Below are 27,339 nucleotides of genomic sequence, written 5' to 3' on the forward strand. Positions count from 1 at the left end.
ATACAAATTTTTATTAGAATATCTTTAATTGGGTTGGTCCAAAAAGAAAAATATAAAATAAGTTTTTGGGTAGACATTAAAAATATTATAAGTAAATATTTATAATATTATAAGTACTTAAGTTTTTACTCGATGGACATTAAGTATATTGTAAGTAGGCATTAAGAATATAGTAAGTAGGCTAGTAGGCTAAGTTTCTCGGTAGACATTAAGAATATTATAAGTATAGACATTTTAAGTATTTTTTCGATGGGCATTACATACATTGCAAGTAGACATTAAGAATAATGTAAGTACATACTAAGTATAGATTAATGAGTTGGACCTAGAAACGAATCTTACTAAATAGTATTAACAATCGGACAATTAATACATATTTAGGACCCATGGTGTCTACTGTCTAGCTAGGTATGTGTGGTTAGACACAACCCATGATCTGCAGGAATCAAAAATCACTAGAATTATAAATAGACTCCACTTTATGTATTTGGTTTTTGAAGGAAGTACAATTTCATCTGTTTATGCTCACTATTCCTGGTGAAAATTGTTTCACATAAAAAGATACTTAGTGGTTTTTTTTTTTCTTTTTTTTTTTGTTGAATTTTGAGAGAGAAGCATATTAATATTAATATTAATAAAGAGTAAAGGAAAATGGAAGTATGGATGATATTATTAGGAGCATCGGCAGTAGTAGGCATAGGGTGGATTATATGGTGGTGGAATGAAATTTGGTATATGAGGCCAGTTAAGACTAGATGTTTAGCGTTGAACCTTAAATTACCACCTGGACACTTGGGTTTTCCTTTCTTTGGTGAAACTCTTTCTTTTTTATGGCTCTTCAATGTCGTTGCTCGTCCTGATCATTTTATCACCTCTAAAAAACACAGGTATTTTACTTTCTCCTTTCTTTTTTTAATTTTTTTAATTTATTCATTATTGATGTATATGTTTTTTAAAAGCGGCTCACAATATATTTTGTCACCTATAAAATTACAAAAGTACTTTAATTTTATTTACTAAAATAATCATTCATGTCGTGTTTTCATATTTTAAAAGCGGCTCACTTTATTGTTTAAAATTCTTTTAACTAAGATTATGGTCCACTATTTAATATTTTTTTGTTTGATGATGATTTGAAGTAAATGATGGTTAGATATAACATAAAGAAAACATATTATAATGAATAAATTAAACTTTCTAGATATTATGCTTTTCGAGTTCTCATAAAAATATACTATTAACTCACGAAATTAGAAAATTAAATCAAATGTAAAAACAAAATAAATGTGAAAACGAAAATAAAATAAGACGAGTTGAAAAAAATATTCTCTCTTTTTTTTAATTATTTATTTTTTTTAATTATTTATTTTTACCCAAAAAACTTTTGCATAGACCTTCCAAAGTGGATAATATAATAAGGTCGAATGGTGTATATATCAGAAATTGAAAAATATATCAGTAGACCAACTTAATAAATTAAAATTTCTAAAAATTCTAATTATAACTCCATCAACATAGCTCAAAATTGATAAGCATACCTCTACGAATTGCTCAAATTGATGCTGCAAATCCCCAACACCTGAACCTCTTTTTAAGAAAAATAAATCAAAATATTTTAACTCCATAACACTTTTCATATGATACATTCTGTAAAGGGTTCAAAGGTTCCCGAAATTAACCAATAAAATACCTTCACCCTGACATACCACTACCTACACATGATGCACAATAATTACTACTTTTGCAATAAATACATTAATATTGAAAGTCAGAGCAACATAACCAATAAATTATATTGGTGTCCTCTTCAAGTGCGTGCACTCAGTTTATTCCCTAAAAATTAGATTTCTTAAAGATTATTCCAAAATTGTCCTACCTTCTATATATTTCAATGTCTTATATATAGTATTATTTTCCATTATTATTATTTTAAGTCATGACTCTACCTCTTTATAACATATTTTATCTTTATTTTTATTTTTTTTTTGAATCTACTCACAAAAAAAAAATATTAACCCACCAAATTTAATTTTTTAATCTTCATTTCATCCTGTAGAGTAGCAAACATCACTTTTTGTTTGCATTTATGATGCCAACTGATTTTAGGTGCACACTTAGTCCTTTTCTATTTTACTAATAAACTTAATTATTTTGCTTAAATAATAAAATCTAAACTTAATGAAGTTAAGTGACCTAATAAATTATTCTAATAACATGATCTATTAGCATCAATTTCATGTAAAAACATTCAATTAATATATAGCAAATTTAATGGACAGGTACGGAGATAATATAGGCGCCTACAAAAGTCATTTATATGGATCTCCAAGTATTATAGCATGCTCACCATCCTTGTGCAAGTTCGTACTAAATTCAAGCGATAAATTTATACAAGAATGGCCAACCAATGAAGTATTAGGAACTAACACTGTATCAACCATGCATGGAGATCGTCATGCTATCGTTAAGTATTTTATCCAACACTTTTTCAGTCGCCCAAATGCGCTTGCTAGAATTGTGCCTCAGATTCAGCCTACCATTGTTGCTGCCCTTCAATCATGGTCCAAACTTCCCCAAATCAAAACTTTTTACCACATCAAAAAGGTAATTATTAATTAACAAGCAAAAACATTCTATTCTATGTTTATTTTTACACTACTAATTAACCATATTCGTCTGAATTCAGTCGGTAAAGTCCTATACCGATTAAATACGACTAAAAAGTCAAAAGATTGTTCGAATCACCGATAACTTTTGCACAATTAGAACACTAGTCCGAAATTCTAATAAATTCATTAGTTTAGTAAACAATTGGAGTCATCGACTGATTTCCGACTAAAATTTAGTCCTTGCGATTTTGATTACACAAATAGGGTTAGCCAGAATTCAAAAATTCAGAATTTTCTATAATTTCTTAAACAAAGTTATCCGGAATTAAAAAACTCACAAATGGGTTAAAACTATCTGTGTCCAACTACAATCTTAGATTTCCATTCTCCCTTGCACAGTCTGGATATGTCACATTGAATGTTAACAGCACTCTAACAGTTGATGGGTGGCACAATACTTCATCTTTCATGTGGTGTTGGACATGCCCCTAATTTCACTAGCAATGGCGTTCGAATAATACAATCGTTGTAATATGAGGCTAAGAGGAATGACGTGCCCCTTATTTGACTAGCAATGGCGTTTCAATAATACAGTTGCATGGCACGTGTTCCGACTTACTTCTTTATGTTTCACTCTAAACATAGTCAGAATTTCCGACTAATTTTCATCTAGTAGAATATAGTGACATGAGTCGGTGATATAGTCGGAAATTTCCAATTGAAAGTGGATAGTCAAAATTTATTATTCAGTAGCTTTTTACATGTATTCATCGCGCAAGGAGGTCTTAGTAAATAACGGTTATTTGTGATGTTAATAAATCATTCTTTATGTGGTAGGATTTGATAGGATAAGAGTTTTGTTATTTCGATTTATTTTTTTTGTTTTGTTTATTTATTTTATTATTATTCTTTTTGTCTTTTTGTAGTGATTTACGATCATTTTGATTCTTGTTAGTTGTATGCAATATTTATACACAGGTTACACTTGATTACACTATGAAATATATTGCTGGACTTGAAGTTGGTACACAAATTAATGATTTTGAGAAGTTATTTGAAGGTATCATAAATGGCTTTAGAGCTCAGCCATGGAACATTCCTGGAACAACTTATTCTCATGCTGTCAAGGTGTTTCAATACTACTCCCTATATTTATATTTAGTTAAAAAAAGTTTTCATTTTTGTATAATAACACAAAATTACTTTATAAATTCTTATTTTATTGTCGTGAGAGGAAAAGAAAATACGCAAAAAAAGAATTTATCGGGGCTGGAATAAATTGTGGATAAAATAAACAGAAAACATAATTTGGTGAATAGTAAAGATTAAGACAAATGTAGCAAAATCAAATAAAAAAAATTAAAAAATCTAAGATAGTGTTTAACGAAATTAAAACGATCTTAAAAATCCAAATTTATGCAGAAGGAAAAGGAAAGTTTTGATCATTTAAATATTATTATATATTTCATTTATACAAAAATTAAGGAAAAATAAAATCTTTTCGATGGTGGATATATTATTTTGTTGAATAATAAATTTGATGGATGAAAAATGAAGACCGTAAATATTAAAAAATATTAAAATAAAGTTAATGGAAAAATATATGGAACCAAAACTACTCAAAAATATTTTAATAAAGTTAATGTGAAACATGTAAGGACCATAAACAATATAAAAATGTTACAATGAAGTTAGTGAAAATTACATAGAGGTCATATAAAATGTCAGAATGAGGATGTATAAGGTTAATTTTGTTTAAAATTTTTGATATAAACAGGAATATTATTTATAAGAACAATAAATAAAACAACCTAAAATAAAAAATAAAAATAAATTTAAGGAACAAAGAGAGTAATAAATAACTATTTGGGATTAATTTTAATTGTAAGCATTATATGCGAATTCATATATATATATATATATATATATATATATATATATATATATATATATATATATATATATATATATATATATATATATATATATATATATATATATAATATACATTAAAGTATAAAAAATAATCTATAATAATTACAATTTATAAAGGACAAATATTAGCAAGATACGTGGCAATCTTGTCTTTTAATTCGCGCATCTCATCACTTCTCAAAGGGCGTGTTTCCCTCGGAATGTCGTTTAAAACCTATAATATAATATAAAAATAAAAGATTAATATAGAAACATATTTTACCAATAATATATTTAATTAAAAACGTAACAAATACTTACGGCATCTATATTTTCGACTCCAAACTCCTTCACGGATTGTATAATATCGTTCATATACTTCAGCGCGTAGTAGCCGCAGTCATCGGAAGAAGAAGGTTGTTGAAAGCACTAAGAGAAAATAGATGTTAGTGTCAAAAATGATTTAAAACGCATAAAATGGCAACTTAACACGTAATTTCTAGCATATGACTACGATTTTCAATTCTAACCACTTCAACACATTAATATATACCAAATAGTGTTTTGTGCCAAGTTTTGTGCAAAACAAACCAAGTTTGAGCTACTTTACGCGCGAAATTGACAAAAACGCTTAAAAACCCTTAAAATCGCAACTTAACACCTAATTTCTAGCATATGACTATTATTTTCAATTCTAACCATTTCAACACAATAATATATACCAAATAGTGTTGTGTGCCAAGTTTCGTGCAAAACAAACCAAGTTTGACCTACTTTACGCGTGATATTGACAAAAACGCTTTTTGGCATAATATGTCGACTTTGGAAGTTCATTTCCCTCAGGAAGCATCTCACCTAACGCTTTTAATAACATTGTGAAACTAGCGTCACTCCAATTAAACTTTGACTTAATGTTGAAAATTGTCTACACTGCTGTTAGTTTTGTGAACTTTGTACATCCAGGGTACAAAGGCTTTTGAGAAGCCTCTGTCAACAAGTCAAAAACACGAGGACGTTTTCCTAACTCATCCTCGACTCCCTCCATCATCTCATCAACACGATTCACATCCTCATCGACATTCTCTTCATCTGTCTCATACCCATCAACATGATCTACTACATCTTCATTGACATCGGCCACACTATTGACGTCCTCAACAACACTTTTCTCTTTGTAAACTCCCTCCTCACGATGCCAAACCCAAACATAATATTGAGGCCTAAACCCACGTCGAAGTTTGTGCTCCCTAAGGATATCAACACTATCTACCTTTGATACATTGCCACAACTGACACATGGGCAATAAAAACCAACTCCCCCCCGTCCTAACTTGATGTTCAACCGCAATACTACAAAATTCTAATACGCCATCAATAAATTCCGACGATTCAATGCTTCCATACATCCAAGAGTGATCTTTTGTCATCCTAATTAGTGCGATTAATTAATTTAAAACAAAATTAATACACAACTTTTAAACATATATACTTAACGAACTCTAACTAACCACAAAATTAAATAATAATCATTCATTTAACACTAATTAACCCAAATAATAACACAATGTTTTTTAAACTGTCCAAATGAGGTTTATTGTAGTAACCATAATTAATATTCATATAAAAACAATAAAAATAAAATCACATTCATAAACTTGGACAACTAATTAACATTCATATCAACAACGCATTCATTTAACTATAAACAACCCTAATTAAACCTAATTTACAAAATAGAAAAAAAATTACGATAAATTTAAAACTTAAAAACCCTACACATTCATAAATAAAATGAAGAAATTACTTAAAAATATAACAAAATATGATATATATGTTAAATTTAAAACTTAAAAACAACAACAACATACACATTCATAAAGTATGACAAATTTAAACCTAATGTACAAACCACACACAAACCACATTCACAAATAATTACTAAATATGCAAATAATTAATTAACAAACCACATTTTTAACTAAATTACTAAATTCGTGAGTTTTGAAGATGAATTTTTATCTTTTATTTTTGTGATATTAATTGATTTTTATGGGTTAATGACGGTAAAAAAAACTAGAACAAAGAGGTGATTTTAAGGCATCATGTATGTTATTATTATCATTATGCCCAGTACATCCCATACACATTAAGTATTGAAGAATGATGATGATGATGAACAAGAACATAGTAGAAGAATAGTAGGGTTTATGAAAATTCGAAGTTTGATGATGAACAAGAACAGCAGCAAGGATTTACCTTCAGAAACCGTTTGTGAAGATGAACAGCAACAAGCTAAGAATGATGAACAACAGCAAATGACCGTTTGTGAAGATGAACAGCAACAAGAATGATGAATAACAGCAAATGACCGTTTGTGAAAATGAAGATGAACACAAGAAACGAACACAAATCTTGATGCTTAATCTTATACGTTTGTGAAGATGAAGAAGAGGAACGAAGCAAATGAAGATGAAGATGAAGCGTTTTTTCAATGAGGAACAAACCAAACTGTATAACGTATTTGAGAAGGGATATGCGAATAAAAAAGAAACTGGCGGGTTTTATCAAATGTCCAACGGTCATTTGCTGCAGTTCAAAACAAAACCGAAGCAATAAAAAATTTTGTTAAGGGTTATTTGCTGCGGTTCAAGCATAACCGGAGCAATTAGAATTTTCATGAAGATATATTTGCTGCGGTTCAACCAAAACCGGAGCAATTAATCAAACTTTGAAGAGTTATTTGCTGCGGTTGTGGAAAAACCGGAGCAATTAGTGCAATGTGAAAGGTTATTTGCTGCGGTCAAATGGATAACCGCAACAATTAATATATATATATATATTTTTTCTGATACATTTTCCTACTTTTTGCTGCTAATACACAAAAACCGCAGCAAATGATGAGCAGCAAATACATTTTTTTCCACTAGTGTTTTCATAAAAAATAACATCCCTTGATACAAAATAGTTCTTTATTTGTTTCCAAGTCATACAAACGCCAACCCTTTTTGCCAAAAGGAATCCTAAAAAAAGACACTTACAAGAATGAGGACCAAATTTATCTTTGATACGTGGTCTGTTATTTGCATAGCAAAGGCAACCAAATGTATGAATAATGGAAAAGTTTGGAGATTTACGAAACAGAATTTCGTAAGGGGATTTATTGTGAAGAATATGTGTTAGGGTGCAATTTATTAAGTAGGCTGCAATGGTAACACATTCACCCCAAAACTCAATAGGTAAGTTAGCTTGGAATCGTAAAACCCGTACCACATTAAGAATGTGCTGATGCTTACGCTCAACACGACCATTTTGTTGGGGGTGTTAACACAAAATGTCTGATGTAGAATTCCATAGGATGCATAAAACTGATGTAACGTGGTAAACTCTAGGCCATTGTCACTTCTCAAGATTTTTATAGGTTTATTAAATTGGGTGTGAATCATAGTATAGAAATCTTAAATTAATTGTTTAATTTCAGTTTTGGCAGACATTAAATATACCCAAACAACATGAGAAAAAAATCATCAACAATCCTAAGAAAATAATATGCACTACAAATATAAGGACCCCAAATATCAAAATGATATAAATCAAACAAATCATTGACTCTATTATCACTTATTGAAAAAGTATTACGAGTTTGATGAGCTCGCAAGCAAATATCACATGGACAAGAAGACTGATGTAAACTAGAAGAGTTTGAATTATTGGAAAAAACAGGAATGAAAGACAAAACTATGTAAGACGACTGTCCAATAGTCGTTGGTGCCAAAGTTTTCGTGTACTTAAGACACTCGTCTGATAGGCTTGAGTGGACTTGAACCAATACACCCCATCATATTGTTCACCCGCTCCAATCAGGGTCCTCGAATTGCGGTCCTGTATTATGCATAGCTTATTAGTGAATGTGATATTACAAAAATAAGTTTAAAGCAATTGGGAGACAGATTAAGTTACAAGTTAAATTTGGAACATATAAGACATGATGTAATTGTAAAGCATCACTTAATATAATTGATTCTGCTTGATTGGCCATGGCTTGTGTCCCGCTAGGTAAACCAACATGAGAAGGTCAAGTAGGACTAAGGGTAGCAAATACACGTTTGTTCCCAGTCATATGATGTGAACAACCAAAGTTAATTATCCAGCGGTGAGAATGATACGTATCTTTGTTTTTGGCAACTGAAGAATTGTTAGCCATGTTAGAAAATAATTTTAATAGATGTTGCCATTGTTCAGTGGAAAGTGGAACACCAGTACGACCACCTTCAATAAGACCCGGTGAAGAGCTACTCAGAGTAGTACCACTAACTGCATTTGCAATTGCTGTGTTGTGATCACCACGGTTGCCGACATACTTTCCACCACGGCCACTGTGTGAACCACGGCCAGTTTGAGTAATGTCATGTCCTCAAGTTTTTAGCATACCACCATTCGGGATATCCAATGAGTTCAAAGCAATGTTGTTGATTATGCCCAGTTTGATGGTAGTGAGTACAAGTGAGAGAATTATTTTGGGAAGCCGAGCCACGACCCTTGAATGGATGGGATCGAGATGGACCCTGAACAGCAAACCCAGTAGCTTCCAGTTTGCGTTCAGTCGAATGAACAAGGGCAAGGTTTCTTTCTTCTGTGATGGCTTTAGAGAACACCATATTTAATGAAGGAATGAGATCTTGCATCAGCATATTAGATTGAACATGAGAGTATTGTGTAGAGTCCAATCCTATGAGGAATTGATGGGTACGTTCATCATCATGCTCTTTAGCTATCAATGCCTTCGAGCCACATGAGCAAGGACATGAACAAGGAGGTGTCAAGTAACCTTGAAGTTCTTCCCATAATTTGCAAAGACGACTGTAGTAAGTGACCACTGAGTCACCAGTCTAAGAACATGAATAAATAAGATGCCGAAGTTCGTTTATACGAGGACCGTTTCCAATCGAGAAATGTTGTTGAAGATCATCCCACATGTCCTTAACATTGTCGGTTAAGGGAACAGTAGAACGTATAAAAGCATCAAGGGTGTTTTGCAACCAAGCCGAAAACATGGCGTTAACAGGAGCCCATAATGGAAAATCAGAAGAGGTTTCGGATGGACGTGATACAGTACCATCAAGAAAGCCAATTTTATTGTTGGCTTTAAAATCATTACGAAGGGATTGAGCCCATTCACTGTAGTTATCGCCACGGAGAACAATGGGAGAAAGAACTAGGTTTGTGTTGCAAGCAGGATGAAGATAATACGGAGATGTGGAAGCAATGGTTTGACATGTTGAGTTATCTTTAGTAGCAGCCATGGGAAGGAAATGAAGAAGAAAACTGTACTAATTAATGGCGTGAAAGGAAAAAAAAATTTAACCTGCTCCTGGTACCTTGACAAAATGATATAGAGCTTAGAATGTTTCTGTGTCTTATTGCTAGAGAAGACAACGTCCTCTTAAATACAACTACTACAAGCTAAACATGGAGATAGAATAATTTATATATCCTAATATTGCTCCTGAATATATGCACTAATATCCTAATGATATTCACTGAATATTGCATTACTAAGAATATATGCAGAAATTATCATATAATACATATAAGATATATACTGCTAATATGATATTCTGATCTGATATGAACTAAATAAATATGGAATTATTTTTTAAGATCTTGAATTGATTATATATTGTCACGTCATTTAATAAGATGGCATATGTCCTGACAAAAAATAATTATACAGTGTCGGATGACAATAATGAAGATGCTAAGGGAGGAAATGAAGAAAAGGAAGCGTAACAAAATAAAAAATAATGTAGAAGAAGGATATATGGAAAATGATTTGATGGAAGGTTTGATGAAGATGAAGGATAAAGAAGAAAAACAATTAAGTGATGAAGAAGTGTTGGATAATGTTATACATACAACCTCTGTTGGTCATATTTCCATTGCCTATGCTGTCACTTGGTCTATCTATTTTTTAGCTAAGTCTCCTCATGTTCTTCATAAACTTCGGGTAATTTATTTTTATCCTTTTTTCACCACATTTGATTGATGAAACTATGTTGATTGTTTTTTTATTTGCAATACTTCTTAAAACACGCATGTAAATGTATTATTAAAATAGTATATATTTCTATTTATACATAAATAACAACTATAAAAAAATAGATTTACTAAGTTTATAAATTATTACTTGCATGTTTATACTTTATAAGTACATTTATTTTCAGCAATTATACGTAATAGCTGAGTTCATTTAAAAATAAACATTAGATGCATTTATTATGGATCAATTACCAACTACAGTCTTAAAGTTCAAGCATTTTAGAATAAATAATCTCGAAGTTTTTTTTTACAAACAATATCCTTCAAATTACCAAATACGATATTGATATCGCCACTTCACCAAATGACCTGCTAAATGACTTTCGACTTTCAATTAAATTTATAAATCTAACCTAATTACCCGATTACTCCCGATAAAACCCTTTTTCTCCAACCTCTCCCTACCCCCCAATGACCACCATCCTCTTACCCCAACACCACCACCACCACCACCATTAAAACCCCACCTTTAAATTTTCTTGCCTATAATTTTTGTTATCAGATTCAGGGGATGAAGGTAGGGTTTTCCTCACCTCTTTAGCTGTGCTAACCCATCCCCAGATCACAACTTTCTGTCCTACCAATTCCAATCCACCATCTTCACATCTAACAGAGTTTTTAGAACTACCATTTTGGAGTAATTTGAATTCGAAATATGGGGTTTAACTATAGATTCGACCTGTTGATGGGTTTCTAGGTTAGCAGAAGAAAGTTCTTCTTTTGAAGCCATTAATGGAGGAAATAAGAAAGAAGATTAATGATTATTAAATTTGATGAATTTACAATGTTTGATTTTCTGAGGAAAGAAGATGATGCGTTTTGATGAGGAAAGAAAAATTCTTAGCTTGAGAAAGATGATGATGAAGGAATTGATTTATTGATATTAAGTATTTTATTAATGATAAGGTTTATGTCTGGCAGAAGTGGTTTATTCACCATTATTTTCTTTTTTAATGTTTGTTGAGTGGATTTACCTTTGGTTATTTAAGGAGGGGTTTTGGTAATGGTGGTAGTGCTGATGTTGGGGTGGGAGAATGATGGTGATTGTGGAGGGGTAGAGACAGGTTGGGGAAGAAGAGTATAATCGAAGGTAATTGAATAATTAGGTTAGATTATAAATTTAATTGAAAGTTAAAGGTGATTTAATATGGTCAATGGTAATTTAGCAGGTCATCCGATGATTAACATGGTTAATCGGAGGTAATTTAATGGTTGTTATTTGTAAAAAAAGACTTTAAGGCTGTTTATTATAAAATTTCTAAACTTTAAGGTTGTAATTGATAGTTGATCCATTTATTATTAACAATTCAGGCAAACATAGATTTATTAATGTTTTTTTTCCAAAAAAAATATACGTACAAAAGTGATGTAAAATTCTTGACAGCCTCAATTTTTCTTTAAGAATTCCATTTAATTAGAGATGGTCATGAGTCGAATTTGGATCAAGTCCAATCAGACCCAGATTCACAATCATTATGTTTTTGGTGGATTCATATCTAAATTTAAGGGTCTGAGAAATTTGGTTTGAAGTCCAGAGTGGCCGAATCTAATCACAAATTTTTTTGTGAGACTGTCTCACTGTGAAATGTTTTCCATATATTGGTTGAATTGTCCAACTAATACAATTATTAGCATTTGAACTCTTTGTTTTGTGGCCATCTTACCGAGAGACGGTCTCTCACAAGAATTGATTTAAGTATTCCTACTTATTTTTTATAGGTTTTCAAAGCTGCATTAGTATTATAATGGATCTCTAAGTTATTGTATGTAAGTCTAAATATGAATCCCAATAAACATAAAACAGATTTATAAAGAATTTAAAGTTAATTTTAGGTTGTTTAATGGGTTGGATTTATAGCATGTACGGTGGGTCTGAGATGGGTCTAGATCTTAAATGGGCTTAGAGAGAGGGTTTGGGTCAAAAAATCCTAAAACCCAAGCTCATTTAATTTTTTTGGACCCAAACCCATACATGATCTGCTGAATCTAAGAAAGTTGGACTCAACTCCAAAATTAAATGCGAGTATAGGATAATACCTATAAAATTTTCGATTTATGACCATCCCAATTTTTAATTAAAAAAAAAAATAGACAATGCAAGTACGTATTAAAAAGGTGTTTGCTGCATTTGAGAAAAAGACACCATGTATCGGTGCTATATGTTAAATACATAATAAAAGATCGAAAACTATTGAAACATAGGAAGAGAACAAGGCTTTGTTAAAGGAGAAGAATAACGATAGCATAACATATGAAGATGTCTTGAAGCTTAAGTATACGATTAAGGTATGTATTAATGTATATTTTTTCTGTTTCATTATTCATGGTACATTTAATTTTTACGCAATTTAATGTATAATTTTAATTATTATATCGTTTCTATGCATAGCTAAAAATTATAAAAAAATTGATAATAAAAGCATACAATTAGACGATTTAAACAAGATTTCACTCAACTATATTTTTTATTACATATTTAATCGTACTATATAAAATAAGCTTGAAAAATAAGTGGTATTCGTAAGACTAATATAGCATGTATTTCAAAACAGAGAAAGTAGTATTTTATACTCCCCCGTTTCATTTTAAATGTCTCATTTGTTTTTTGCACCTTTACCAATACACTAATTCAATACTTAATAACGATAATTATGTATAACTAAAAATTATAAAAACTAGATATTAATAAACCTTATATTAAGACGAATCAAGCAAAATTTGATTTGATTATGTTTTAATGCATGGATTAACAATAAATTACAAAATAAGAATGATTAATGAATAGTAACCCAAAAGGCATGGCTGACCCTAAGCAAGTGCAAGTCGTGCCTACGCCTAGGGCCCTCAAAAAATTTTAGTTTTTCACTAGTGCTAAGGTTTGAACTTTTATATGTATATATATATATATATATATATATATATATATATATATATATATATATATATATATATATATATATATATATATATATATATATATATATATATATATATATATATATATATATATATATATATATATATATATATATATATATATATATATATATATATATATAAGTTTAGGGGCCTATAAATAATCTTTTATTTTGGGCTCCTAAAAATTTAAGGTTGATTATGTCAAAAGCAAATAAGACGTATGAAAAGAAAAGAGTATAATTTTGGAGTATTAATCTTGGGACACACAAAAGAAATAAACATTTATGTTGATTTGTGATTTGTGATGTACGTTACATATCTAGAATGGGCTTTTGTGGCAGGTTGTGGAAGAGACTCTTAGGATGGCCAACCTCTCAGGTTTTGTTTTCAGGAGAGCTACTGATGATATTGAATTTAAAGGTTGTATAACTAACATGTCTTATCAATACATTATTGTAAATCTTTCAAATTTAACCTTAAAGAATATTGTAGCGGTAGTATTTGTTTATTGTTGTCCTCCTTTCTCATTTTTAACAAATATCATTTCTTGTGTTGGTTCCGGTGCATTGTGCATCTCAAGTGTCTTTATGCTTAGAATTTGTTTTTACAAATTTTCTCACTTTAATTCAATTCAATTCATACAATATTTTTACATTCATAGTAAAATGGTCTCTAGTCTTTGAGTCGATTTGAGTCAATTTAACTAGGTTCATATTATGATTCAGTTTTATTTATATTTTGTGGACCTAGGCTCAGACTCAAATTCATAGGGTTTAGAAGTATTAAACTATGACTCAATAGATTTGACGAGTCTAGAGTTTTGAATAAGACTTAATCTAAATGTTCATACTTGACTTTTTAAAGTACACTTTAAGGTTTAAGTAGGCATTAAATGAGTCTACAAGCTCATATAGGTTTTAAATGGGTCAAAATATATATCAAAAGAGTTTAAAATGAATCTAAAATATATCATAAGTTAGATTATAGGTTGCATTTAGGGCATACCTAGACCAATTTATTTTTTTGGACCTATTTATTATTTTGGATCTATATTATATCCTGATCTAGACTCATTGGGTCTGCAAATGGAATCCAAACCCTAAAACTAGTTAGAGTATGAGATGAGCCTAATAGATATTGGACTCATGACTATCCCTATTCTGACTCTCAACTTATATGTTCCAAGAATTGAAAAATATAGTAAGGAAATAACTTTTTTTTTTCAGGTTACATGATACCAAAAGATTGGAGTGTTATTGTATGGTTAAGGCAACTCCATAATGATCCAACAAATTTTGAGGATCCAATGTGCTTTAATCCAGATAGATGGGATGTAAGTATTTTTTAGACTTATCTATATTTTTCTCTTTAAGATATTTACTACTATTACTTAGCTAAGAACATATCCTTTTGGTATAATTTCTGTTAACAAACGAACTCTTATTCGATTCAGTTTAACATATTATTTCACTTTTACATTTTCATTGTTCATTCGTTTTAACTGATTTTTAATAAGTTAAAATTAGACTATGTGAAATTTAAAACAATGAACAAACAAGAAAAAATTGCTCCAAGAACAAGCCGAACAAACTAAACAAAAAAGCATCAATACATGTCAAACAATGCTAGTAAAGCACCTCCACCAAATCATTTATCTCCTACATTTTATGCATTATATATAATGAATAGAGATCAAAATAATATTAATTTATACATAGTAATTAATATGCAAGTGTAACAAACAATCTCAACCAGAGATTTGTACATATGATCTAGAATATGAATAGTAATTTGAAAGAACAATTTCAACAAGAGGTTGTACGAAGAATTCTAGTTTACAAAGACATAGTACCCAAATAAAAAAAACCTTAGGTATCTAGTATCAAATAAATCAAATCTTCACAAAATATAAATTAATAATAATCAATCTCATTTTAATAAAAATCGTAATTTTTTTTAATAATCCAACATTTGCTTTTAGTTTGTTGCCAATAGACCCTTCAAAAAATGACCTGTTATATCGGGTTACATCTCATCTTCTTCCTTCTTTATAACAATTCAATCTATTTTCCATTATCTGAATAATCCCACATTAATTCACAGTTTGTTGTCAATAGACCCTTCAAGAAGCTGAATGAAATTGCTATTATTTCCCGAACTTATGAAAGTGATCATTGCATAAATAGTACTTGTCTTTACATACAAATCCCATCATAGTGGTGTTCAAACAATCCGACCCGCTTGACCCAACCCGCCGATCCACATCCTAAATGGCAGGTCAATTTTTTTAAAAAATAATGTAATTCGGGTTCGCCTTAACTAAGTTGGGTCATAGGCCACAAAATACATTGAATTTGGTACCCGTCGACTTTTTATGTATTATCTTTATAAGTTGAAATTTTACATGTTAAAATTTTATAATTAAATAATTATAAAAAATTAATAATAGTCGTATGTTTTTCACTTCCCTTTTATGTATACTACCCCTTTAAATCAGTGGCAAAGAGAAATTGAGTATTTTAAAAATTGCGGATTTTTTGATAATAATTGAAGAGAAAATGTGTTAAAAAAATTAAATGAGACTTAACTTGTATAGATGAGATATGTTGGATTATTGTAAATTAGTGGCAAAGAGAAATTGAGTATTTAGCTTCTTGAAGGGTCCATTGGCAACAAAATGAAAACAAAAGTTGTATTATTAAACAAAAATTCAAAAGGTAGGATTATTGACGGATAATGGAAAATAGGTTGGATTATTATAAAGAAAGAGAAGATGAATGATAACCTGATATAACAGGTCATTTTTTAAAGGGTCCATTGGCAACAAACTAGAAGCAAATATTAGATTATTAGAAAATTTTCAAAAATAGAATTATTGACAGGTAATTGAAAATATGTTGGATTATTTATAAAAATTTTTCCATAAAGTTATTATTAACTTAGTAATTTATCTTTCAACATTTAACTTGCTAAATAGAATTAAGTACTTATTAAAATCTTATTAATTGACGGGTTATCTAATCTTATTCGTTATTGCAGACACGTCCAAAGTATGGAACATACCTTCCTTTTGGAGGAGGTTCAAGGTCTTGTCCAGGAACTGTCTTGGTTCGAGTCTCTGTGGTTCTTTTTCTTCATCATTTATCTATTGGATATAAGTAAGTCAATTGATCATCTATCACCCTCTTTCATCATTTTTAATATTATGATCTCAACTACAAACCTACACTACAAAAGAATGCTTACATAGTGACAATACTTTTCCTCGCAAAAAATGTCCCAAAGAGCATATAGCGAAGAAAACTGTCCGTCAGGCCTTTTTCGTCGTAAATTTTGACGGTATATTGGACATGGAATACTTCGTCGCTGAAATCGAAAATCTCACACAGAAAATAGAAAAGACAAAATCCGTTGCACTTACTATCGACAGAAAACGTTAGCATAATGACCAGTGACGCCTGTTTCTGTCACAATTCCCATTGCACTTCATAAACCAAATGGCGATGTCTTCGTCCGTCGCAATTCCTGTCGCTTTCTCCATTTATTGCGACGACATAATCCGTTGCAATTTCCGTCGCATTCTAACATATTATATTTGCTAAATTTACTCCCAGATTTGAATTTAATTTTATATGCTATATATGTTTCGTCGCGATATAGTTCAGGGTTTAAATTTTAGTATTTAGTTTTTTTAATTAATGTTTATGATTAAATAAACATGAAAAAACTGAAATAGACAAATGAATCATTAAATTATATAAATGATATGCGTTTGTCAAATTACAACTGAAATAATTATACAATAACATTAAAATAAATTAAACTAAGAAGGAGGATCTTGATGCGGCTTACAATGATGATGCATAAATTAAAGCATTTGATCTCTTTCCATATTAGTTGTATCAAGTGTTCTCTGACGATTTTGAATCGCAGCATTGTTGAAACCACTACTACAAATCGTCATTTGTGCCACTAATTATATCACGGGTAAATATATACCGTGGCAAATAAACACTTGTGCCATGGGTAAATTAATATTGTGGCAAACAAGCATTTGCGCCACAAATCATGCCATGGAAAATTTTTAGTGGTAAACAAAAGCTTGTACCAAAAATTATGTCACATGTAAACATTTACCGTGACAATAAAATTTGTGCCACCAATTATGTCACGGATAAATATTTATCATGGCAAATAAAAACTTATAGGTCACAGGTAAATAGCTATTGTAGAATTGTGTTATAAATTATGACAAATGAATTTGAAATTTATGGCAATTTTTAATCTTGCCACAGAAATAGTATATTTTAAAAGAAAATTAAAAAATAAAAAAGTTTATCAATAATTTAAATTCAAAATCTTCATCCAACTTAATTAGTTCTACATTTATTAGAAAATAAGTAATTATTTTCCCTTATTTTTTAATTTAATACAAGAAAAAAATTCTTTAAACAATGATTCAATTCAATATATTTTAAATAAAAGCGGAGCAATTCTGACTGAAAGTTTTTGACTAACTCAAAACAGTTGGAATTTCCGACTAAATTGTTACAAAATCAATTTTTGGTCGGAATTTAAAATTGGAACAAAAAGGAAAAATTTAAATGGAAAATTTCTGACTAATTCCCGACTAAATTTTAGTCGGAAAAATTCCTACCATTTTTCGACTAATATCCAGTTGGTAAATTAGTCGGTAAAAATTTCTGTGATTACTCCATATGAACAGACATTATGGAACACTTGGCTTGTCATTGCCTCCGTAATATTAGTTAGGGGATAGTATGGAGTAATGTTTTGGCATTATTTTATAAGTTGGGTCTTTTTAGTATTATCTAGAGAAAAACCACATATTAATAATAATAATAATAATAATAATAATAATAATAATAATAATAGATACACTCATACGATTAATAATACACTAATGCGACTAATAATAATAATAATAATAATAATAATAATAATAATAATAATAATAAATAGTCATTGAACCTCTATCTCTCTTCTTTCTCTCTCTAAAAATTTTCTCTCCTGATTTCCCAAGAAATCAGCCATGGCAAGGGGGAGGAGGAGACCAAGGAAGCAGATAGAGCACAATAGGTTGCCTTCATCATGCTCTTCGAAAGGATCAACATCCTCAGTTGAATCTCATGCTGCACCAGCGACATCCCAAATCGACAACCAGGACCTGACCATCCTCGAAAACTAGTTCCTCAGCCCACGAACCTTTTTGCGCCACCGACAGAAGGCCATACTCTACACCAGTTGGTCCAAGGCTGTCCATGGCTCCACCTTTGGTACGAACTCCACTACTAGGGCCCGATTATCAGTGTCCCACAACGAAGCCCTAATGTCTTGATGGTTGGGGTTTCTGTCAACCAAACCCCACAACTGGTCCAAGCGCATAGCCAACAAAGACCAGCACCTACTCTGTACAAACAGAAACCCAATCCAAAACTTGTGCAGGCAGCAACTTCTTAGCAAGTCGAGGCTGCCCCATTGAACTTCAGCAATCCAGTAGCCACCGGAAATCAGTCCAAATCACCTCCTTCCTATGAAAATTAGCGATTCTAAGATTAAGGAGGAACTCCAATACTGAAAATCATTTGTTATATGTTATGTACTTGGTGCTAACCCCTCGATACACGTTATTAAGGGTTTTGTGAAAATAATTTTGAAAACAGAGGAGATTGACAAAATTGGCTCGGTTGCCAAAGGAATTTATCTAGTCCACATGAAATCTATAGAGAGTGACTAATGCTTGTTAATGGTATTTTGTTTGATAAAAAACCATTTGTTGTGAGACCCTGGTCTAAAATATGTCGTATGAGAAAAAGAGCCTTGATACCAATCCCCGGATGGAGTATCTTTCTCGTACACTAATGATGATTGGTATGGAGACCCAATGTCTCCCATTCTCTTTGTGATTGGTATGGAGTATCTTTCCCGTACACTAATGATGATTGGCTGCAATAAGGACTTCAAATTCCACCCCAGAGGTAGAAGAATAAAGCTAAATCACTAGTCTTTTGCTGATGACCTTATGCTTTTCTGCAAAGTAGATCTCAAATCTGCCCAACTCCTATGTCAAGGGTTGGACTCGTTCGCTGCAACTTCTGGCTTATGCGCTAACCTGGACAAATCTGCCATCTACCTAGCTGGAATCCCTATGGATAGAAAGGTAATGATGGCTCAGGATGTTCATCTCCCACTAGGCTCTCTCCCTTTCCGCTACCTGGGTAGTCCTCTCACATTCTAGGAGGATCTCTGCAGCGGACTGTGACATGCTTATTGATAAGATGACATCTCGAATCCGATCTTGGTACGCTTAAAATCTCTCCTATGCAGGCCGCGTCCAACTCATCACCTCGGTACTTACGAGCATAAGCTCCTACTGGTGTATGATGTTTATCCTCTCAAAGGAGGTGATTTAGAAGGTAAACGTTATTTGTTGTTCTTATTTGTGGCACGCTACTGAAAACAATCCTGCTCCAGGTAATGTTGGTTGGAAACGCATCTGTTGTCCGAAAAAAGAAGGAGACTTGGGCATTAGAAACATTGAAACTTGGAACCTTGTAGCAATAGGGAAACTTGTATGATATCCACCATATGATTGAATCTCTGTGGGCGCGCTGGGTGCATGAGACTTATACCAAGGGTGCCGACTAGATGATCTTTAATCGTCCCCCAATAGCAAGCTGGGTTCTCAAGAAGATCTGTAGTAGTAGAAACAAGTTATCTCAATTGGTCCAAAACATCAACTACAATCTGCAAATTGTCTACAGTGAGTACACAAAAAAGGACACCAAAGGTATCCTGGAGCTCTTTTGTTTGGAACAAGGCCACAGTCCCCAAAGCTGGTTTTGTTCTATGGCTTGCTATACAAGATAAACTCAAGACAAAGCATAAACTTTTTCTCAAATAGGGGTTGTTGATAATAACCTATGTCCTATTTTTGGTGATGCTACCGAAACTATAGAGCATATTTTCTTCCGCTGCATCTTTAGCTCTAAGTGTATGGACAACTTGAACTCCTGGCTGGGTATGCATATTCAAAAGCATTACTTGGGTACCATCATGAAAAGGAATTGGAAGGGCTTGTTTTCTCGGAGGAAAGATATCATAGCCTGCATTTGTAGCCTATGCTACCATATATAAAGAGCTAGGATCATCAGGTGATGCATTGTGTCAAACGTGATATCAAGCAAAGGATCATCGCGCTATACCCTCAAAAGGCGTCTTCTCAGGGATGGTTTAGATATCTAGAGTAGTAGCTTGTATTTTGTTTCCTTTGATGGGATCCTCTCCCTCCTATGCACATGAAGAGTGAGGGGGTGAAACCCTTCCTAGAAAGTGGGTACCCCTTTCACACTGATGCAATGATCAGGTTGGAGTGTGTTTTCCTGTTTTCTATTGTATTATCTTTGTTTTGGTGAAATGAAAATCTCAATTTCCAATAATAATAATAATAATAATAATAATAATAATAATAATAATAATAATAATAATAATAATAATAATAATAATAGTACGACTACTTATACACTAATACTAAACTAATATGGCTAATAATAATACACTAATAAAACTAATTACATACCAATACTACACTAATAGTTTAATACGACTAATAATAAATTAATTAGTACGACTAATAATGCACCAATAAGAGTAATAATACACTAAAGATACACTAACACGACTAATAATAATAATAATAATGCACCAACAAGACTAATAATATACTAACATAACTAATAATACACTAATGATGCACTAATACGAGTAATATTACACTATGACTAATTACAATTTGAAGAAATTTAAAAAATTAGATTAGTATCTTACACTATTATTGATTTATAATTATAATTGAGATGTATAATTTCAATACCAATACGACTAATTATGTACTAATACTATATTAACCCGACTAATAATGCACTAATATAACTTATATTATACTAATGATACACTAATATGACTACTAATACACTAATATGAGTAATAATCTACAAATGCAACTAATAATATACTAATACGATTAATAATATAGTTATATACTAATAACTAATAATTTTTAGCTAAGTAATATATATTAATATGAGTAATATTATTCTAATATACGACTAATTTTGTTGCATTTAGGAATATTAGTTGACCAAATTTATTTTTAGTAATTTTGCAACTAAGTTTGTTCAATTAATTATAATTTTGTTTAACTTACATTTAATAATTTTCTTCAATTAGTTAATAATAATAATAATAATAATAATAACAACAACAACAACAACAACAACAACAACAACAACAACAACAACAACAACAACAATAATAATAATAATAATAATAATAATAATAATAATAATAATATTAATAACAATAATAATAATAATAATAATAATAATAATAATAATAATAATAATAATAATAATAATAATAATAATAATAATAATAATAATAATAAATCTCCGGGTTTTGATGGTTACAACAGTAAGTTCTACAAAGAATCATGGTCCATTGTAGGCTCTGATGTGATAGCAGCTATTCAGGATTTCTTTATCTTTGGTAAGCTACTAAAAAGCTGGAACACTGCCTCCATCACTCTCATTCCAAAAGTACCATGCCCCTTACACCCTAAGGACTATAGACCCATCTCTTGTTGTCATACACTCTACAAATGCATCTCCAAGTTGATATGTGCACGCTTGCGAACGGTGATTGGTGGTCTCATCAACCAAACACAAGGAGCTTTTGTCAAGGGTAGACTTATTTTCCATAACATTCTACTGTGTCATGACCTGGTCAAGCATTACTCCAGGAAGAACTGCTCCCCTAGCGGCATGATCAAGGTTGACCTTAGGAAGGCCTACGACACCATGGACTGGGACTTTATCCATGATATATTAATGGCTCTAAACTTTCGTCCCCACTTTACCAAGATTGTTATGACCTGCATTACATCCACACAATATTTGTTGTTGGTAAATGGTCGTCCTTTTGAGATCTTCAAACCTAAGAGAAGGCTACGAAAAGGTGAACCCCTCTCTCCCCTCCTGTTCATCATAGGTATGGAGTATCTATCTAGAATCCAAACTGTTGCTGGTGAGGATCCACACTTTCGCTTTCATCCCCAATGTAAGGGCCTTAAACTGAACTATCTATGTTTCGCGGATGATCTTATGCTGTTCTGCATGGGTCAAGCTCAGTCTGCCCAGATTTTATGTGATTGTTTGGAAATGTTTGTTGTCTCCTCTAGCCTTCATGCTAATACTTCTAAGTCAGCCCTATACTTGGCAGGGGTTCCTGATCCCGTTCAGCTTTAAATAGCCCAACTCACATAACTACCCCTTGGTAGACTGCCTTTTAGATACTTCGGAGTCCCCCTCACTTTCAAGCGCATTTCAGCTACTGACTGTGACTCCTTTGTTGACAGGATTACAACAAGAATTCGTTCCTGGAGTTCAAGATTCCTCTCTTCTGCCGCTAGAGTGCAACTTAAGTCTGTAGTGCTCCAAAGCATAAGCACTTATTTGTGTCAACTCTTTATTCTTCCTAGAACTGTCATAAAGAAAGTGAATGCTATCGATCGATCTTATCTCTGGCATGCTAATCCTAACAAGACAACCCCTGATAATGTCAACTAGAATGATGTCTGCAAACCCAAAAAGAATGATGGCCTGGGAATCAGAAACATTGATAAATGAAATGAAGCTGCGGTGGGAAAGTTGGCTTAGCATGTTACTCACTTATTTGAATCCCTGTGGGTTCGATGGATCCATGGTGTCTATACGAAAGGTGGTAATTGGTTGATTTTCAATTCCCCCATAACAACTAGTTGGTTCTTTAAGAAGATTTGTCGTATTAAGGATAAGCTTAGAGAGTGGATCTCTAAGGACAAGTATAGCATCAAGGAAGTTTACCTGGATCACTTCAAAGGCACCCCCAAAGTTTCAAGAGCAAGTTTGTGTGGAATAGAGCCTCAACTCCCAAGAGTAAGTTTATCCTTTAGATGATTGCTCTGCAGAAACTGAAGACAAAGAGTAAACTTGCCCAGATGAATCTCTTGGCAGATGATCAATTCCAAATGTGTCTTGTAGCTACTGAAACCATTGAGGACATGTTTTTCTTATGCCCCTTCAGTGCTAGATGTATGAAGGAACTTGGTAACTGGCTATCCTTGCTCAATTTCCCTCTGAAACTTGCTAATATGATAACCTACAAATGGAAAGCAACTGGTCTCCATAAGAAGGTGGTTATCTCTGGCATATGCAGTCTCTATTACTACATATGGAAAACCAGGAATGAGGCAATATGGCTCTTGCACATGAGCACTGTTGATAAGATCATGAATCAGATCAAGAGCGAAATCAAGACTAAGTTTTTCACACTATATCCGGAAAAATTGATATTTAGTTGCTAATATTGATATTTTTGCTTTTAAGGTTGCTAAAGTGTATGCACATGAAGAGTGATCTGATACAACCCTTTCTAGAAGGTGGGTACATGTTTTCATACTGATGCAATATTGCATGACGGCTTGACCTAACTTTGATGTATTTTTTCTTGTTTTTGATGAAATGGAATTTTTTTTTTCTTTCTTCAGATTAAAAAAAGATATATAAATATGCATTTTAAATAATTTAAATATAAGAAATTAAAACCTCTAGATAATCGATTTTAGACTTTGAATTCTAAATTGTTAAGAATTATAAGGTCAAGTTCCATTTATGACCCATTTTAGACTTTACACCCAAATGGGTCTAAATTGTTAGACCTATTTCTAGATTTTTCATACCTCTAAATCATCATCATCATCATCATTATACCTAGTGTATGCCGCTCATGATCTCTAAATAATTGATCTAAATATGAGTAAGAATTTAATTAAACTAAATAGACAATTATGAGTCTAACTAAATCCCATCTATAATTGTCAGTGTGAGATACCTAGTAAAAAAATATATTGAAGAAGTTATTAGTTTGATAAGAACAAATATTTTTGATAATATGCAATTATCTTTTGCAGGTGGAACTTGCTTAATCCAGAAGGAAAAATTAAATATCTTTCACATCCTTTACCTGTTGATGGCCTTGAAATCTCTATTAAAGAAGATAAGTATCATTTAGATTGACTTGTGTGCAATATGAACATGAATGTATCATTGAACAAATAAAAATATATAAATGTTGTTTTTTCTCAAATTGATATTTACATGTTACCATTACAAATGCTATACCTTCCCCCTTCCCAAACACCGCCCTTAGAGTGATCAAATGAAAGGTAATGAGAGAAGGATGTAGACATATGCATGGTCGAGCCAACACATAGGATCCATAGGCACGCTCTACTCTTAGCTTAACACAATACAATCAACTTGCAGCAAGGCACAGCAGAGCACGACACACCAACCGCCATAGTGGCGTACAAATGTGCCACGATTACATTTTATGAAATTGACACAAAACGACATAAGGCATGCATGTATCACCCGTCACCACAACATGTAAAACCTTTAAACAAACTTATTGTTGCCCATAAGGCCACAACATTACCCTATATGACTAAATGTGCTCGTGTTGTGTCACAAGCTGTTATTGTGGCTGGCACATTAGAATGCATTATTATACATGAATCATTATGATATGATAAGACCTTTAGGCACGTGACCCTCTTTAACATGGCCCACTAAGAACAACACGTCAACTTGACACAAGAATATTTCATGTTTAATTGGTAGTGTAAAAGCTAAAGAAACATGTTACTTAACGGATACATCCAAGAGTAAATATAAACATCAACGTCTAATTCTAAGAATTAAATACACATGTATAGGATATTTGCATGTCGTTGGTTGGGACGTCTAATTCTTAATTCCTTTTTTTTAATTGACATTTGTTTTAACTTTTGGGTATCTCCATGGGTGGAGAACTATGCAAAACATCGCCTTTATAAGATGAATACTATTATTCCTCCCGTCGCCATAAAATAATATTTGCAATGAAGAACAACTACTTACCCCTTCCGTCCTAGACAACCTGCTCAATGGAGGAGGGGGCATATTTGTCCAAAGAATATGAACTTCTATCACTGTGTTGGGCAGGGGCCCCTTCCCCCATCTAAAAAAGAATACAATGATCCAGTAGACTGGGTTGACCCGCATTTGACGGTCTTCCAAGAAGCTGATCTTGAATCTGGAAGGGCCCTAAAATACATAGGGGCGGTGGTTTTGAAGCTGATGGCTCCTCTAAGGTTGGGTCTTCATAGGGCCTAGTCACCGAAAAGAAAAGGTCCCTAAAGGAGATGTACATTGATGTTGCAAACTTCCAAGCCTAAGAAGGTGATAGTCCTCCCTTTTTAGCTGTTCCATTTACTAACTGTCGTACAGGGAGGTTTTATGAACCTTTTCGAGGTGGTTATGTTTGTGGTTTGGAGTTGTATACTCGTAAGCTCTTACTTTTTTTTATTTTTCCCACATTATATAACCTCTTTTGTGTCTTACTTTGTTTCTTTCAGCACCTGAAACTCAGGTTGTTTCTGGGTCTCCTATTGTTGAGCCAGTGGAGCTAGACCTAGTCTAGGAAGAAATGGATCCAACAGAGGAGGAAGAAGAAGAAGATTTCGAGGATGAGCCCCTCTAGATCTAAATAATGTAGGGAAATTTCCATTTTCAGAAAGTTTGCCATATTTTTTTTTCTGGGTAACCTTTACACTTGTCAGGACCAATTCATGAATCTGGAAGGATTTGTGTTTGACACTTATGTTGTATATTATGGCTACCCTATTTTGATAAGCTGCCATTTTTAAAGCTGCATTCTTCGTGACTTCATCTATTCATTTAAGATTAATGAGTCTAGATTCTTCATTTTTTTGGTCCTAGTGTTGGACCTTGATGGTTTAGACCCTAATTTTCACAAGAATTAGTGCTTCCGAGTCATATACTAGCCTGAAAGGTGTTTTCCCAGTAGCTCCCTTTACAGTAGTTCTTAAGGACCATAAGACATTGTTAATTTCACCAATCCATTTTCTTTTGGCTTCATCAAGTTTTTTCTGAAGCCCATTCAATATCTGTTTATTTGCAGCTTCTACTTAGCCATTGCATTGTGGATTGCAAACTGATGAGTTGGCCACCCTAATTTTAAATGCTTCTAATTAGTCTCTTAGGGTTGCGTAATCAAACTGAGTGTGATTATCATTCGTGAGAATTCTAGGCCGTCCAAATCTAGTAATGATGTTTTGCTAGATGAATTTTTCATCCGTTTTGGATGTCATCGTAGCTAAAACTTCTACTTCAATCCACTTAGTAAAGTAATCACTTGCAACCACAAGAATTTTTTGCCCCTAACTTCTAGTTGAAATAGTCTCACTAGGTTCAATTCTCATTGTGCAAATGGGACAGGATTATGAATATATTTCAGCTTTGATGCAGGCTGGATGATATTGGAAGTAAACTTTTGACATTTTTCACATTTTGAAATGATGTGAAATTTTATTTAATAGCAAGCGCACGACGTACGTGTAGCTGCGGATCGAACACAAGGAAGTTGGGATAAATAATTCACTAATTTCTATTAACTTAATTGCTTAGGAAGAATAAAGTTTGAAAGATTTTTGTCTAACAACTAAGAATACAATAAGAAAATGGGTGGAAACTATATGATGAAGGTATCTAGGGTGTCGAGAGTCCCCTAAATTCTTGTATGATCAACCTCTTATTAGTATCTATGAAATGTCAGATTAATTACGTGATTAAATATGATTTTGGTAATTTTAAACTCTCGCTCTATTGATTAACTATTG

The 27,339-nt window shown here is 32.2% G+C and overlaps 1 protein-coding gene across 2 annotated transcripts; it reads left to right on the plus strand.

Moving 5' to 3' along the window:
- Window positions 1-496: 496 nt before the first annotated feature.
- On the plus strand, window positions 497-27,339 carry LOC130803112 (ent-kaurenoic acid oxidase 1-like). 2 transcript variants are annotated; one of them, XM_057667296.1, is made up of 9 exons: window positions 497-887; window positions 2,280-2,604; window positions 3,588-3,737; window positions 10,255-10,527; window positions 12,822-12,905; window positions 13,880-13,958; window positions 14,765-14,871; window positions 16,578-16,696; window positions 24,568-27,339. In XM_057667296.1, exons 1-9 carry the CDS (start codon window positions 652-654, stop codon window positions 24,671-24,673), a joined length of 1,479 nt encoding a protein of 492 aa, XP_057523279.1. In that variant the 5' UTR covers window positions 497-651; the 3' UTR covers window positions 24,674-27,339. The 2 variants fall into 2 exon arrangements, with proteins under 2 accessions (XP_057523279.1, XP_057523288.1); XM_057667305.1 differs by lacking the exon at window positions 497-887 and adding an exon at window positions 2,006-2,106 and having other exon boundaries at window positions 24,568-26,489.

The sequence above is a fragment of the Amaranthus tricolor genome, chromosome 2 (genome assembly GCF_026212465.1).
Source record: "Amaranthus tricolor cultivar Red isolate AtriRed21 chromosome 2, ASM2621246v1, whole genome shotgun sequence".
Lineage (NCBI taxonomy): Eukaryota > Viridiplantae > Streptophyta > Magnoliopsida > Caryophyllales > Amaranthaceae > Amaranthus > Amaranthus tricolor.